This window comes from Dicentrarchus labrax, unplaced genomic scaffold, assembly GCF_905237075.1.
Source record: "Dicentrarchus labrax unplaced genomic scaffold, dlabrax2021, whole genome shotgun sequence".
In the NCBI taxonomy this organism is placed as follows: Eukaryota; Metazoa; Chordata; class Actinopteri; family Moronidae; genus Dicentrarchus; species Dicentrarchus labrax.
The window spans coordinates 14,118,857-14,133,165 of NW_026136708.1; the positions used below are offsets into that span (position 1 = coordinate 14,118,857).

General features: G+C 41.2%; 1 protein-coding gene across 10 annotated transcripts; it reads left to right on the plus strand.

The window, feature by feature from the left end:
• The first annotated feature begins 2,010 nt into the window (after positions 1 to 2,010).
• max (myc associated factor X) lies at positions 2,011 to 14,267 on the plus strand. Of its 10 annotated transcripts, none has more exons than XM_051408060.1 (5): positions 2,012 to 2,192; positions 2,504 to 2,530; positions 8,866 to 9,021; positions 10,786 to 10,921; positions 12,669 to 14,267. In XM_051408060.1, exons 1-5 carry the CDS (start codon positions 2,157 to 2,159, stop codon positions 12,854 to 12,856), a joined length of 543 nt encoding a protein of 180 aa, XP_051264020.1. In that variant the 5' UTR covers positions 2,012 to 2,156; the 3' UTR covers positions 12,857 to 14,267. The 10 variants fall into 10 exon arrangements, with proteins under 10 accessions (XP_051264027.1, XP_051264020.1, XP_051264024.1 ...); XM_051408064.1 differs by having other exon boundaries at positions 8,866 to 8,973; XM_051408059.1 differs by having other exon boundaries at positions 2,013 to 2,192; positions 10,783 to 10,921.
• Positions 14,268 to 14,309: the final 42 nt, after the last annotated feature.

Consider the following 14,309-nt stretch of genomic DNA (forward strand, 5'->3'; position numbering starts at 1 on the left):
ATATCTGACAGTGCACCCCCCCCCTTGCTTTCATAAGTCATGAACTGACAACAATGGCAAGAACAAAAAAAATCTTTAATGGTGACTAGATACTGGGGCCATTCCAGTGTAGTCTGCTATATGCTGGAAGGGGACAAAAGGAGGGCATTTTAATGGTTTAACAGGCCGACCCTGTAAGGACATAGGGGGAGGGGAGGGAGGCTCTGCCTGGACTGATCAGCCTCTCTAGCTATAATTACAGCCCAGTGCTTCACATACCTGGATTTTTACTACTTTTTCCCTCCTCCAGTTCCAACCACAGCTAATCAATGTCTGAGCTCCCTGCAGCCTGAATATTATGGGCTGAAATGGTGCTAAAACACTTCATAACTCAGCTCAGGCCTGGGGAAATAGCATTAAGGGTGTGGCAAGAAGGCAAGATGAAAATAATCTCAATGTCTACGAGCTCTACCTCATTATCATGTTTTTTCTGTAACATTACCCATCCCTAGAGGTAATTTTAATGCGATTGCAGTGCACAAATATAGCGAGATGCTCTCTTGCCGTCCTCTATGAACACGAAGAGAGTTCACTGCAGCGGATACATTATTAAAGCCTGGCCTTATTGTGTTGTCATCCTTTACATAGGCTATACTGTTACGCACCATATTCCTGGGTGACCCTGTTTGGCTCTGCTGCTGCGGGACATAATTCCATAAAATGGTAGATGGAGGGGGGTGAAATTGGCAGGAGGACTAGTTATAGAGGTAAAACATAGAGGAGGAGGATCCAGATTCGCCAGAAGGTGGAGGAAGAGATGGTACAATCAAGGTCAGTGCAGGTCTAAAGCCCCATGTCTGCAGGGAAGGCAATGGAGGGCAGGGTGTCGCCCGCAGCTGCTGTGGCCTCTTGACCTGCTGGGGGAATGGATGAAGCTGCTCCCAGCTTGTTTTTTCTTTTTTTTTTACACATTTACTGACCCACTGTTGCATAGCAATATAATCCACAGTGTAAGCTCCTTATCTGCAGCACAATTTTGTGAAAAAGGAAGCACCAGAGCAGATTATTCTCAATTTGTCCAGAGAGCAGCCCCCACCCTACATAACAACCCCCCGACCCCCCCCCATTAAATGTATATAGAATAATCTTAAAGGTATATGCATGCCCCAAATTGAGATCATGAACTGTGTATGTCAGATTTTAAGGGCTACACACAATAAATCTGTAATCATTTTCTTGATTAATTGTCTGTAAATAGGCCCAGTTAAAATAAAAAGTGCTTGTTTTGTCCAGCCAAAATTCAAAATTTTTCAGTTTACTATCATAGACGACTAAGAATGCCACAAAATATACACATTTAAGTAGCTGGAATTAATAATTTTCTGCCTTTTTGCTTGGAAATTAAAAAAATATTTAAATGGAAAGAAATATTTGCAAATTACTTTTCTGTTCGCTGGACCTTGAATGTGAGTGAAAAAGAAAGAAAAACAGAAGGTAAAAAAGAAAAAGAAACATAATAGGGTTTCATTTTAGGTGACAAGAGGAAGGAATCACCTGATTGGTGCATATTTGAAGGCTGTTGTAACCGGATCTGAGCGTGTGTGTGAGTTTGGGTTTCTTGAGTGTATTCATAAAATCCACGTGTCTCAGCCATGGCCCTGTTTAGCTCCTCTGACATACAAATATGACTCCAACTCCAATTCCCACAATGCCTCTGGAGGAGAAAAGACGCTGTGACGTAGCAAGCAAGCTAAAAGACTCATGGACAGTGTAGTTTGTAAAAAAAAAACACAACTTGCAACTTGCTATTTCGATAATATTCAAGCAACTTACTCATGTTTCTACCGCTCAGCACCTATCAGATATATCGTTTCAACTCTATCTACATGAAAATGCCTTCAGTACTGTCAAGCTTTTGAAGGATACGCGGATAAACTGGCAAAACGCGACTACAACTCCCATGTGCCGCTGCGGTTCGGCGCATGCGTGCTGCGCCGCGGCAGCTATGTGTGTGTGTGTGGTGTAGTCACGTGGAGACGGTAGAGTCCATCTAGGTTCTGTCCAAACAGAACGTGAGCATTTAGCTGTCTGTCTGTCGGAGCGCCGCTCGGTGCTAAACTGATTCATGTTGTTTTTTTAGCCACCCGTCCCTTTAAACTAGACTATTTTATCGAAGAATGAGTGATAACGATGATATCGAAGTCGATAGTGACGTGAGTATGGCCACTTTTTAGCCTTTTAACGATGTTATTGTGCTAGCTGGCGATTTAGCTGAACTGGCGGCTCGGCTAGCGTTAGCTACCAATAAGCTGGCTAGTTTTGCTTTTTTTTTTTTTTTCCTCGCTCTGTGTGATAAGTGTTTTCTTGTCGCGATGTAAATGATAAGCAAACACTAGCCTTTTTCTTGCTTCAGAGCTGTGCTTGTCTGCTAAATAATTTTACCTTCTAGTCACCTCAGCGAAACAGTAAAGATCTGCTGAACAGTTATGGCTACAATTGTACTTTTTGTTCTGTTTCTTTGCAGGAAGACTCACCGAGATATCACAATGTGGTGCGTAATACTGGGGGGATTTGTCCACTGTCGGAAAATGTTTCACTGCTGTTGGAAACTTTATTTATTCACCACATTCTGCCTATTATTATTATTATTATTATTTATGTATTTATTTATTGGTATTTAATCGATTGGTAAGGTTACACTGTGGAGGCTGATATCAAGAGAATGTGAAAGTGTTGCTTTCTGCCTTGTGCAACAACTACATTTATGTTTTTAATAAACTAATACTGGTGCACGGCTATTTCCCCGTGTGTTTTTCATCTATCATTGAACTATAGTGCATTTATAATAGTGCCGCGATTTTTCCCTCGGCATCAGCGTTAGTAGTGCACTGCAGGGTATCCCCCATCCTGTGTGTACGCGGCCATAGGGAGACGGTGACACGACATCTATATATAGCCCAAAGCTTTATCCCGGCTACAATGGCCTTTTTTGTTGCATGTTTATTATTTTTTCCGGTTAATACAAAGCTCTCTGTGCTCAGCAGCAGCCAGTTTGTCGCTCCGAAGTCGTCGCCCCCCCCCACGGTCGGTTCACCTCGCGCCGCGGGGATTCCGCTCGTGATCAGGTTTTTTGCAAATCACACATCTAGGTCATCTCATTAAAAGAGAGAGGCCGTTTACATTTGCACTGGCATTAATGGTGATGCAGAGGAAGCGGGTGACTCAAAACTAAACAAAATATAACGTATAGAGGCTGTTGCATGTGTGCAGGAGCGGCAGCCGCGCCTGCATCTCGGACAAGCCTTCGTGTCAGGAAGGGGTGCTGCGGGATGTTTTTCCTGTGTTTGCAGCCCGTGATTAGAGCCATCTTCTCTCTACAGGCCACTAAAGGGGCTGGCAGCCTAAATGAATGACGTATAGCTGCATCGCATACCGGGCAAGAAAAACACCCTTGCACGACCTGGTTGATGCACAGGCTGCAAAAACACGACGTCTCACCTCTGGCCAGACCGCCAGAGTTTTTAGACGCTGAAAAGGCGTCAAGGAAAGCATTGATGTTTACATTTTTAGAATATGCATTATTGATAATAAGCTGGTGCCCTCCAACAGACCTCAGGCCTTTCTCTCTTGAGCCACGGTTACTCTTGCCTCAACGCAGTCATGAGCTCAGTTGCAGAGCCACATGAGAAACTGAAACCTGATTTCAGTTCACTTAGTGTTATCTAATTAGATTACTGGAGCTATAAGCATAAATATGTATGTCCTGTTACACGTTTATGCCCCTCAGAGTCAGACGGTTGCTTCCATCTCTGCATTACTTGTCCTGACTGACTGAGAATAGAGCATCAGAATCTGCACAAACAGGGCTGAACAATTTGAGGAAATGTCTAATTGCGTCAACAGCAACCAGGTTGAACTTTCACCCGCCACAAGACACCGTCAGTTATGTAACTTATATGTGAAATTGCGGCTCTTGTAATTTAAACAAAATTTTTGACATAACGTTGGTTTATTCTGCCTGTGCAGACAATAGAAAGAAATAATATTTAAATCTTTAACTAATGGTGCGTACAGTGTGGAAGACATTACATAGGTTTCCGAACTGAGATAGTTGGTCTGTTGTTGGTAGATATGTCGGTGAGATAAGAGATTGGCTGCTCACAAAGTGAGCACCAAAGACTTGATGTATAGTATGCATTGTGTCATATGTTAGACTTGGAATATCGAGCTAAAACAACGAGTTCATTGACAGAGAATGTATCTGCAACAATTTAGATAATGAAGTCATTTTTCAACACAACTGGATGGAAAAAATCACGCGTTTCGCCTCTCAAATGCTGCTTATCTGTTTCATATCATTGTAAATTGAATATTTTTGGCTTTTTGACTGGTGGTTGAACAAAAGACATTTTAATATCTCACTTGTGACGGACATTTTTTGCTCGTTACTAAGTAATTAATCAAGAAAATTACAGACTAATCAAGACTGAAACCCGACGCCGCTGCTCCTCTACTTGAACATGGCTTTAAAGTCTGAGAAGAAACACGTTGTTTATTTTAGACTTCTGATTTCTTAGTGTTTCCACAGTTATTAATGCAAGTACTCGAGCAGACTGACAGAAGTGTAGGCTTTCATGCAGAGAATGTGAGACGGCCATCAGTAGGCAGGAAGCAGCAGCTACCGGCTCTTCCACTCGTCACCTGGAGCAGTTATGTAATGTGTCATGGTCAGGTATGAATAGAATGGAGGGAGCAGCTCGGCTGCCTTGCCCTCTTAGGCAGCCGGCGAAAGGTATCGGCTTTATGATGAATTGATAGTGGTTACATGTAGGTAATTGGACACCTGTTTTTCAGGGTGCCTGATGTTTTTTAACCACTCAGATAGCATGTAGGCAACAGAACATGTCCCGAGTACAATTAGCTCTGTTTACAAAGGTAGTTAGATATCAGCGAACCTTCACAGGAGAGGTAATCGGCTCTTGTGATTTATACGGCGTGTAGCTCAGTTGGTTCTTCATCCCCAAAGGAGATGCTCATAAAATTCTCCAGTCGAGAATATATGTAAAAAAATAACTTAATTTCCAGGAAAGTGAGGTTGGGTGATGACTATATATATATATATATATATATATATATATATATATATAATATATATATATATATATATATATATATATATATATGAGGAGACCCATAAGTGATTTTACTGTACCGTTTGTGTTGCTGTATCTATCACTTTAATTTCTCAGGATGCATTAATGTCACAAATCAATGAGATGGCAATGATTGAAAATAGATTTTTATGTAGTTTTTTCGTCCATGTGATGAAGTATCTTTTTATTAATCAGGTATTTAAGTTCCTTGATTGGCCAAAAACAGACATTTCTGTCTGGTTAGTTTATCCATCTAACAGCGGTTCAGTTGATTTAGCCAGAAAATAAACTTAATCACAACATGTATTGATACTGTGGTAGAGAATTTGATCCATATTGCCAACTTTCTTTTAGCAGAGTTTGTAGGCTAACCTGATGCATCTCATCTTGTGATCCATTTAGTCATAGACGACAACCTAAACAACAGCCACACCTATTAAATACTGTATGTGGCATTTGGTGTGTGAAACAGAATGTTTGCCCTCTTTCCTGAAAAAAATGTTGAAATGTTTCATTTCATAAAAGTATATAGATGTGGTCCACCTCCATGATAAAACACGTCGGTAAACTCTGCTACAGGATTACAGTATTTCACTAAATACAAAATGTTAAGAGAGTAAGAGTAGATATTTAAAATGTCAACTATGTTTTTATCTGTAGGGTCATTTTACTCCAGACTATTGGCTGATTTTATGTAGCTCAATAATAGGAGTGATGTGTATAAGTAGCTAGTTTATTTGAATCACCCAGGGCACTTTAATGTCCATAAATGACATGTAATTTTATGTAGAGCAGCTCCAGAGAGTGGTGCTTGAATACACTGTTGGATCTTAATTAACTTTGAGAGATTAATGATATTAAGTACCTTGCCTGGTGAAACAAGGCTTGTGTTTTTAGCTGATGTTGAATATATCTAAATGCTCATGTAGCACAAACAGTTATATAAGTATAAATCTTCTCAATGGGTGCAAAGTCTAAAGTGTATTCTGTACTATAATTTAGTATCTCCAGTCCCATTCGGACACAGGAACTCAGCCACGTGTACTTTCTCAACCTCCCTTCTACTCATTGAAACCATACATATGAACACGGCAGCCAGACTTGTAATTGCACATGCCATCAATACCAGTCACGTGTTTGTTTACACCGAGGTTAATGTAGGGAGTGGAGTCTCACCTCTCGGTGGCTGTGTGTATGATACGAGGAGGCACATGATCCTTGGTGGATTCGTTCGTCAGGATGGTTTGTGGCTCTTGTGCAACAGGCCACAGGAGCAGCTGTTACCATGCCAGCCAGACTAATCACAAGGCTAGCATTGTGGTAAATATGCAGTCAGTTTTGATAGTGTTTTTATTACTGTTTCGGTTTCATATGCGTGACATCTGGGCTCATAGTTTACTTTGTAGGACTCAGCCATTTCTTGTTTTTTAGTGTTTAATTGCCAACTAACAGCTTGTTTTTGTTATAGATGTTGGTAACTGAGTCACACTTTACATGTCTTCCCTCCCACCGAACATATGACACACTGAAGGCTTGTCTTAACCTGCGTGTTGTCTTACCAGTGGCTACTTTGGTTTTTGTTGTGGTCCGTGGACAAAATGAGTCAGATGATACCAGGTCACGTGACTTCCACCTTGTCTCCCATCTGCCTGAGGCCATGTGGTGTAAACATCACCTTGCTCCTTCATTGAGAATATTTAAATCAGGCCTTGCTTTGTTGGCGTATGAAGCAAGATGATCATTCGAGCTGTACGGGCTTTGATTGGGTGTTGGACTTAATGTCTCAGCCTGGTGACAGCGTGGATTAGGCCAGAATCAGATGTGATTGGAGGCTGTGATGGTTTGGCCTAAAAAACAGGTTGAACTACAGGCTGCAAACTGATCTCCTGCCTGGATCTAGTCATGTGATTATGGCAGCCATCTTATGTCTTTACAGTCTAATTAGAATACAAATGTGAGGTTGAAATTTGGAGCCTGTTAGATGCTGTTGTGCGAGCCTCTGCGGGATGTTTAAAATGAGGATCGGGTTGTTATTATGATTAAGCCAGTTGTTTAACTTGGCAGTAGTCGTGAGAAATGTGGTTTGATGTGGTACAGCAGCCTGAAATTAACCATGAATTTGGCTAAGTTCAGTCAGGGACTATGATTAAAGCTGTGTAATGTAGAAAGCATGGGGCGTACTACTGGAGAAGGCAAATGTTCCACTACAGAAAACAACATTCCTGCGAATCGTTGAACTAAATCCTACTTATAAACCTCGAATCTTAAGCTACAAAATGACCTTCATAAATCTACATTTCATGGAGCCTTTGTTGGTCGCCGTCCTGTTTAATTCACTCGGTGTAATCCTCGTCTAGGATCTGCTGTTCTCATCCGCCCACCTCTCGCCGCATCTCAAAGAGAGTTTCTTGACTTTGACCCGGTCATGAATTTGAACGGCCGCTCCTGTGTGCTCCTGCAGAGAAGGGAGGGACGGAAAAGCAGTGGGGGGGTCGGCATGGGTCACATTGGACGAGGGGGATGAAAACTCAGGAGGGGGGAAAGAGGCAAAAAGGCCACAAACTGCAGCAACTTCTGGTGCTGAAAATTAAACTTAAAATGAGTTTTGTGTGTGTTGACCTCTTTTACCATTAGACTACTGGTGGGTTGTGTTAGTGCAGTCCTGTTTGGAATTACACACTACAATGTTGTAGTCTGTCGAGTTAGAGTACAGATTATTTGCCAGCTAGTTTCTAAAATGTTAAGGTTTCCTTTGTCAGTTTCTTCTGTTAGAATATGTTTTCAAAGAATTAACTTTAGTAATATGACACATTTTATACATCACGTTCATTTGTAACAACCCTCCAAAAAATATTCTGTATATTTTTTGGAGGGTATGTTGTCTTGGTGAAATTTTACAATTATACTGCTGCAACAAAGCAGTTTTTGTATTCTTTTTATTATAGTTACTGCAGGGTGGTTATGTTCCCACATTTGTTTCTCTACATTAAATAATAACATCCATATGAGCCATCAGCTACTAACACAAGAACTAATTTCAGTAGGCTGTTGGCTTACTAAATGTATGACTAAAGGTAAATGCTGTGAGGACTTATTTACATTTGTTTGGTTTAGGTTCGCTTGATACTGAAGTTGTTTGTTAGGTTAAGTTAAAATATTGTGCAACCAAGAATAATTATATTATGTACGAGCCTTTATTGATGTTAAACTGGCAGAGATTAGGGTTGGATCAGTCTAGAACAGGAACAATTTCTCTGCTTATGTAATAGTGAACTGAACATCTTTGGGCTGTGGGTTGGACAGAACAGGCCATTTAAAGATGCCGCCTTGGGCTTGAGAAATTCATGCTCTGCTTTTTTTTTTTTTTGTATTTTATAATTGATTAAGCAATTAATCAAGAAAATGATCTGTAGTTTAATCAATCATGAAAATATGTTTTAGTTGGAGCCCTAATGTCTTCCAGTTGATGTTGGCCTCTTATTAAAAAAACACATACTAGCTAGTCATTGTTGTTCACATCTGCTATGATGAATAGAAAGACATTTTTATATATGTTTTTGGTTTAAATGATGATTACTACACTGATTTACCGGTGGTCTTGTTGTAAAGGCAGAGCGGGACTTGGCAGCAGATCGGTTTGTGTAGGTTGACCATGGACGGTTGGACACCCGCTGTCCTCTACCCACGCTGCTCTGCTGCCAGCCTGAAGGCCTTGTGACTCTTCTCATTGCAGGCAGACAAACGGGCACACCACAATGCGCTGGAGCGCAAACGTAGGGACCACATCAAAGACAGCTTTCACAGCCTCCGGGACTCGGTACCCGCCCTGCAGGGAGAAAAGGTTGGTAAAGCTCAGCCTGCAGGTCCCCCAGGCACACAAATGGCTCATGTAAGAAATTTTTGAACTTGTATCTTGCCATGTATTTTCTAAAAGGTTAAGTATAATATTTCTAGTTTATTATGTGTTATTTTATTTTACTGCAAATGATATTCAGGAATGATTCTAGCATTAGGGAAATTGTATTGATTTTTTTTTTGTGATGATACAGTGATGCAAATGTCTTGACTTGCTTAATGTGTGTGTGCGTGTGTGTGCGCACGTGCATGCGGGTGTGTGTGTGTGCGCGCGTGCGCGTCAGTGGAGGGAAATAGTTGAAGGGACTGGGAAGGCAAGGCAGATGGTGGAAGAGTGCAGATTGGCAGCAGCAAGACAGTGATGCAGTCTAAATACTTGGACCAGCTTCAGGAAGTTATTATGAGGACATTTTGTTGCTCTCTTCCTGTTTTGACATCCATGACATTGAGAGCATTTGGAGCGGGTTCAGTAACTGGGCACACAGTGTTTTATTTTCCCCTAAAAGACCAGTTCATGACTCTCACACAGCGTGAAGGGCGGGGGGTTTATTGGATGATGGGAGTGATGTTTGCTGATAATTTGTAAGACGTGTTCGATTACAACTGCCTCGGTGCTCGACCCCCACCTCTCTCCCAGGAACATACTGCTATAATAGCTCTGTTTTAGGGCCAACATGCAGTGGTTTTTGTGTGAGAGAAAGCAATGAGAATATTAAGAGAATATTAGGGCTGTTTTACAGACTGAACTCTGTCTATAGTGTTGAGTTTAAAAGGCTGGCATTAAATATCTGGTCAGACTCCCAATCTTGTCTCCTTATTCTTTAATCAGACTGTTCCAGATTTTAATCACAGCTATTTACACTATTTTATTTAGGCAAGGTCTTGTATGGAGTTTTTAGTTTTTAGATTATTAGACTATCTGTTATCGAATTAGGGAAAAGGATTTTGTGGAATAATGTTTAAAGTAAGGTGTAGGAAATAGTTTAATAAAGTCCCTTACTGACACATCTCGTCTCATGTCAGTTTATGTTGTAGATAGCGGCCAGTACTCACAGTCATTACATATAACAGCTACATGATCAACAACTCATCCACTGAAAATAAATAGCAGCCAGTTTTGATAATTGATTAATCCTTAATGTCACTTCTAAATAAAATAAATGCCAGAATCTTTGGGGTTTGTATGTCAACTTGGGCTTCAAACTCTTTCACTATTTGCTGGTATTCTATTGCCCAAACCAATTAATTGAGACAACAATTGGTAAACGGATTGATAATGGAACAACAAAACAATCGGCTAACTGGATAATTTCATATGATCCCCAGCCCTAATGTGTACAAATGTGACCAACGCTGCTGCTGCTGGTATTAAGTCAACGAATGCCCACGCTTAATAGCTTAATTCATTTAGAGATATAGTTAATTTGTCAGGAAAGGGAAATCCTCCATTTAAGAGCAGCCAGTCAGCTAACGGGCTGCCGCAGTACTTTTGTTTGCTGTAATCGAGGCGAACGCTCTGACATCTAAGTGTCAGGGTTGTGACCTAGCTTGTGGATGTCCGACTGAAGTGCTAGAGGATTCTCAGAGGTTAAGAGGAGGCAAGCTGTGCAGAAACATAACAGTGGTGTCCAAGATTTCCCTCCAGTCTCTTGCAGTTGTTTGCAGTGTGTGAGCCTCCGGGCCCAGTCTCAGTAGCATCATGACAGGAGCAGGAATGTTTGTGCAATAAATGTGAATGAAAAGGACTCTGTATACTTGGCGTCATTGCTTCAATTTCTGCATGTGTCACTAACAGCAGTCTACCAAACAGGCGTCTCGAGCTCAAATCCTAGACAAAGCCACAGAGTACATCCAGTACATGAGGCGAAAAAACCACACACACCAGCAGGACATCGACGACCTGAAGAGGCAGAACGCACTGCTGGAGCAGCAAGGTATATCCGACTGTGTCACTATCATTTTATTCTTCAGGTTGGGGATGTTGTGACGTTTCGACACCCCTATTTTGTTAATTTCAGGAAAACCTCTGAGCTAGTTTGGGGCAGTTGTCAGGACTCATTTTTGCCTGCTGATGGTAGCTGGGACTCCTGTGACCTCCTCAGAAAGGAGGGTGTCCACGAGGTCTTACAAAGGTTAAAATCCAATAATCTAAATATTAAAATGTCTTAAATATGTCTTAATATTTAGGATTAATGAAGTTAACATTACTCATATAAAGCTGCATTTCAGTCTCGTTTTGGGGAAAACTCTGTATTGATCATGCTGTAACAACTATGAAACAAAGCCGACATGGAACTCATACCAACTTTCTGTCACAATCTCAGTATGGACATAAAATAGGAATTAAATTGCATTCCTTTTGGTCTTACAAAGTCTTAAATTTAACCTGTTGAAACGTGCAGATGTTTGAGTTTTAGCAAATCTACTCGGTGTAGCCTTAAAGAGTGGACTGCATGAGGGGAGGGTGAGGAAATACAATCGCCACCATTATGTTTGTTTTTAGTTGGATGTTGTAGTGAGATAAAAGAGCATGTGGATGAGTGCCTAGAGAACACACAGTTCCCGATCTTAAAATGAAAGTGTTTGTGCCACTGCACTACCACACAGGGTTGAGCCTCCTGCCTCAGCGTAACCTTCTATAACTCAGTGGGTTTTCTCTTAAGTGTTTCCTTCCATGGGTTTTGCTGATTATCTCAAACATGTTCCCGGGGTTTATGTCTATAATCTAAACCCAACAGCTATTGAAATGGGCAGTAAAATTCGAACACTGCGTTGTTTAAACAGATGATTATTACGTTCGCATTGAACAGCTACGTTTCCAATCAGGCTTTGACAGCGCACCAGTGGCCCAGAGGGCTGCAGCAGATAAACATTTTTACTTAATTTAGCTCAACTATAAACTGTTAGTGATGATTTAAATGATTGATTTCAGCTCCAGTTTCATATTTTGATGGCAGTTTAATTTAAATGTATTAAAAAGTAGCCAAGTAGTATAATCCCCCAAAATTCCTAGGAAAAAAACATGACCTCAGTCGTAGATATACGTTAATCTTAGAATATTGATGTTAAACCAAAGTGTGTGAGTGTCACATTTTTAGAAAAAGGATAATGGAGACCCATACTGAGAAACAGAAACTGAATGGAAGACGCTAATGGAACAGAGGTTAGCTAGAAAATGGGCCATGACTGAAGCTATCTGTACAGGTCCAGTCACACCAGAGTGGCACAGCAATATTAAACTGCACATCTTAGGCGGTACTGTGTATGTATGTATGCACTCAGTTCTGCCTGATTATGTGCTCATTACGAGTTTCTGATGATTTTCAATTTTTGTTCTGAATATCTTTTAATCGGTAAAGCACTTGTTTTTATGAAGAATTTAAAGAAGTATTATTGTTACTGTTGATTTTGGTAAGTTTTTGTTTATGGATTTGAAGAGGAAATATTTGTGTTGCTTCCCACTCAGCACAGCAGGGTTAAATAAAACTGATGGTACAGCACAGCTGATAGCACGGCTTCCTTCATTTTGGATTCTCTGGTTATCTGCACTTCCTCAAACAGAATTTCATTGTTCAGTCATGTAATGTGTCCCCAGCCTGAATTTTTTTATTCACCGACTACCCTTTTGAAATGCTTTTGTTCGTCTTCCTCACCTTCATGTTTCCCGTTGTGTTCCTGCAGTCCGTGCTCTGGAGAAAGTGAAGGGCTCCACCCAACTCCAGGCCAACTACTCGTCGTCTGACAGCAGCCTGTACACCAATCCCAAAGGCAGCGCCGTGTCGGCGTTCGACGGTGGCTCTGACTCGAGCTCTGAGTCGGAGGCAGAGGAGCCGCCCAACAGGAAGAAGCTGCGCGTGGAGGCCAGCTAGAGAGCCGAGAGGGTTTAAACCTGGCCACGGTCGAGGCGGTGGGGCGCAAGGGAGGTCGAGAGGGAACGCAGCCTACAAAGCTCTCGAGGCTCATCGAGGACTCCCCCCTTCATGTCAACAACAGCCACCCCCGGCCTCCCTCACCGTCCTCCTCGTTCTCTCTCCTCCATCTCTGGGTGGGGCTCGCACTGGAGACTCATGACCCCTCAAACACCGCCGCCACAATTGTCTCTCTTCCCACTCAATCTCCAAGAACAGGAGGAAGGAAGTCAGCAGCGTGGAAGATGACTGCTTCAGTTCATTTAGAGAGCTTCAGGTTTTTTCCCCCTTCCCATCCCTCTCTTTCTCTCTTTTCTTTGGTTCTCCGTCATTGGTATATCCCCCCTAGCAACGTCAACAATCCAAAACCCAAAAAGAGGCAGCTTGGCTACTTAAGGACTTGATGCTTTTTTTGTACCCTCAATAAAGCCCCTCCTCCTCCCCAGGTTGTGTTGGGGGGGCGGAAGGGCGGGCCAGGTGTACTCCTCCAAGCACTGCTAATATTATATATTTTATTTGTTTATTTTGTTATTCTTGATAAAAACCTGTTTAGAATTTACACACACACACACACACACACACACATACACACACCTAGATAAATCGTCCTGGAGAAGTTTACCTTTTTAAAAATAAAAGAATAAAACATTTGTAACTTACTTTTTCCACTAAAGAATATGAATGAAGCAAATGTTAAAAGTGATACCCACCTCAGGCCCACTGGATTGCAGAAGTTTTCTGCCCGACACGTTTGTTAACACAAGATTAAAAAGAAGAAAACATTACTCCTTTGTTGAAATTGATGTTTTGAAGGAGAATATTCCTAAACTTGTATCGTATTTTGTCCTTTAGCTTGAAGTAGTGAATGACTTTAGGTGGCTGAATACGTTAGGCATCTCGTTTTATATATTATAAAAAAAGCATTGATTGGATGTTTTCAAGTTCAAAAGTATGTTATGCATTTTGTAGTAATCTCACAAGTTATGGGAAAATGCCAATTTGTCACATGTAGTTTTCCTTAAGGGTTTGAAATAGGTATTGAATGTCAAAGGTAGCTCCCGTCTTTTGCAGTGCAAGGAAGCTAAATGAATCCTTGTTGATGTGTTGTGCTTTACACAGTAAAAATCAATGTTGCTGAATCCCCCAAGGAAAAAAAGGAAGCATTTTGCGTGTCTAGGAGTCGTGTGTGTATGTATATTGTTTCCATTTTATTTCCATTTAGGAGGATATAATTAGTGTAATAAGTCTTTGTTTGTCCGATTCCATTCCATGGAAATTACAAGTATGTTGTACATACTGCCAACAATTGTCTTGCAAGTTGAGGCCTACCTTTACTATGAGACTATAAAATAAACTATTTTATCCTTTAAAATGCCGCCTGTGGTTATTAAGCTGTCAGACCTAAGTGTTGTTT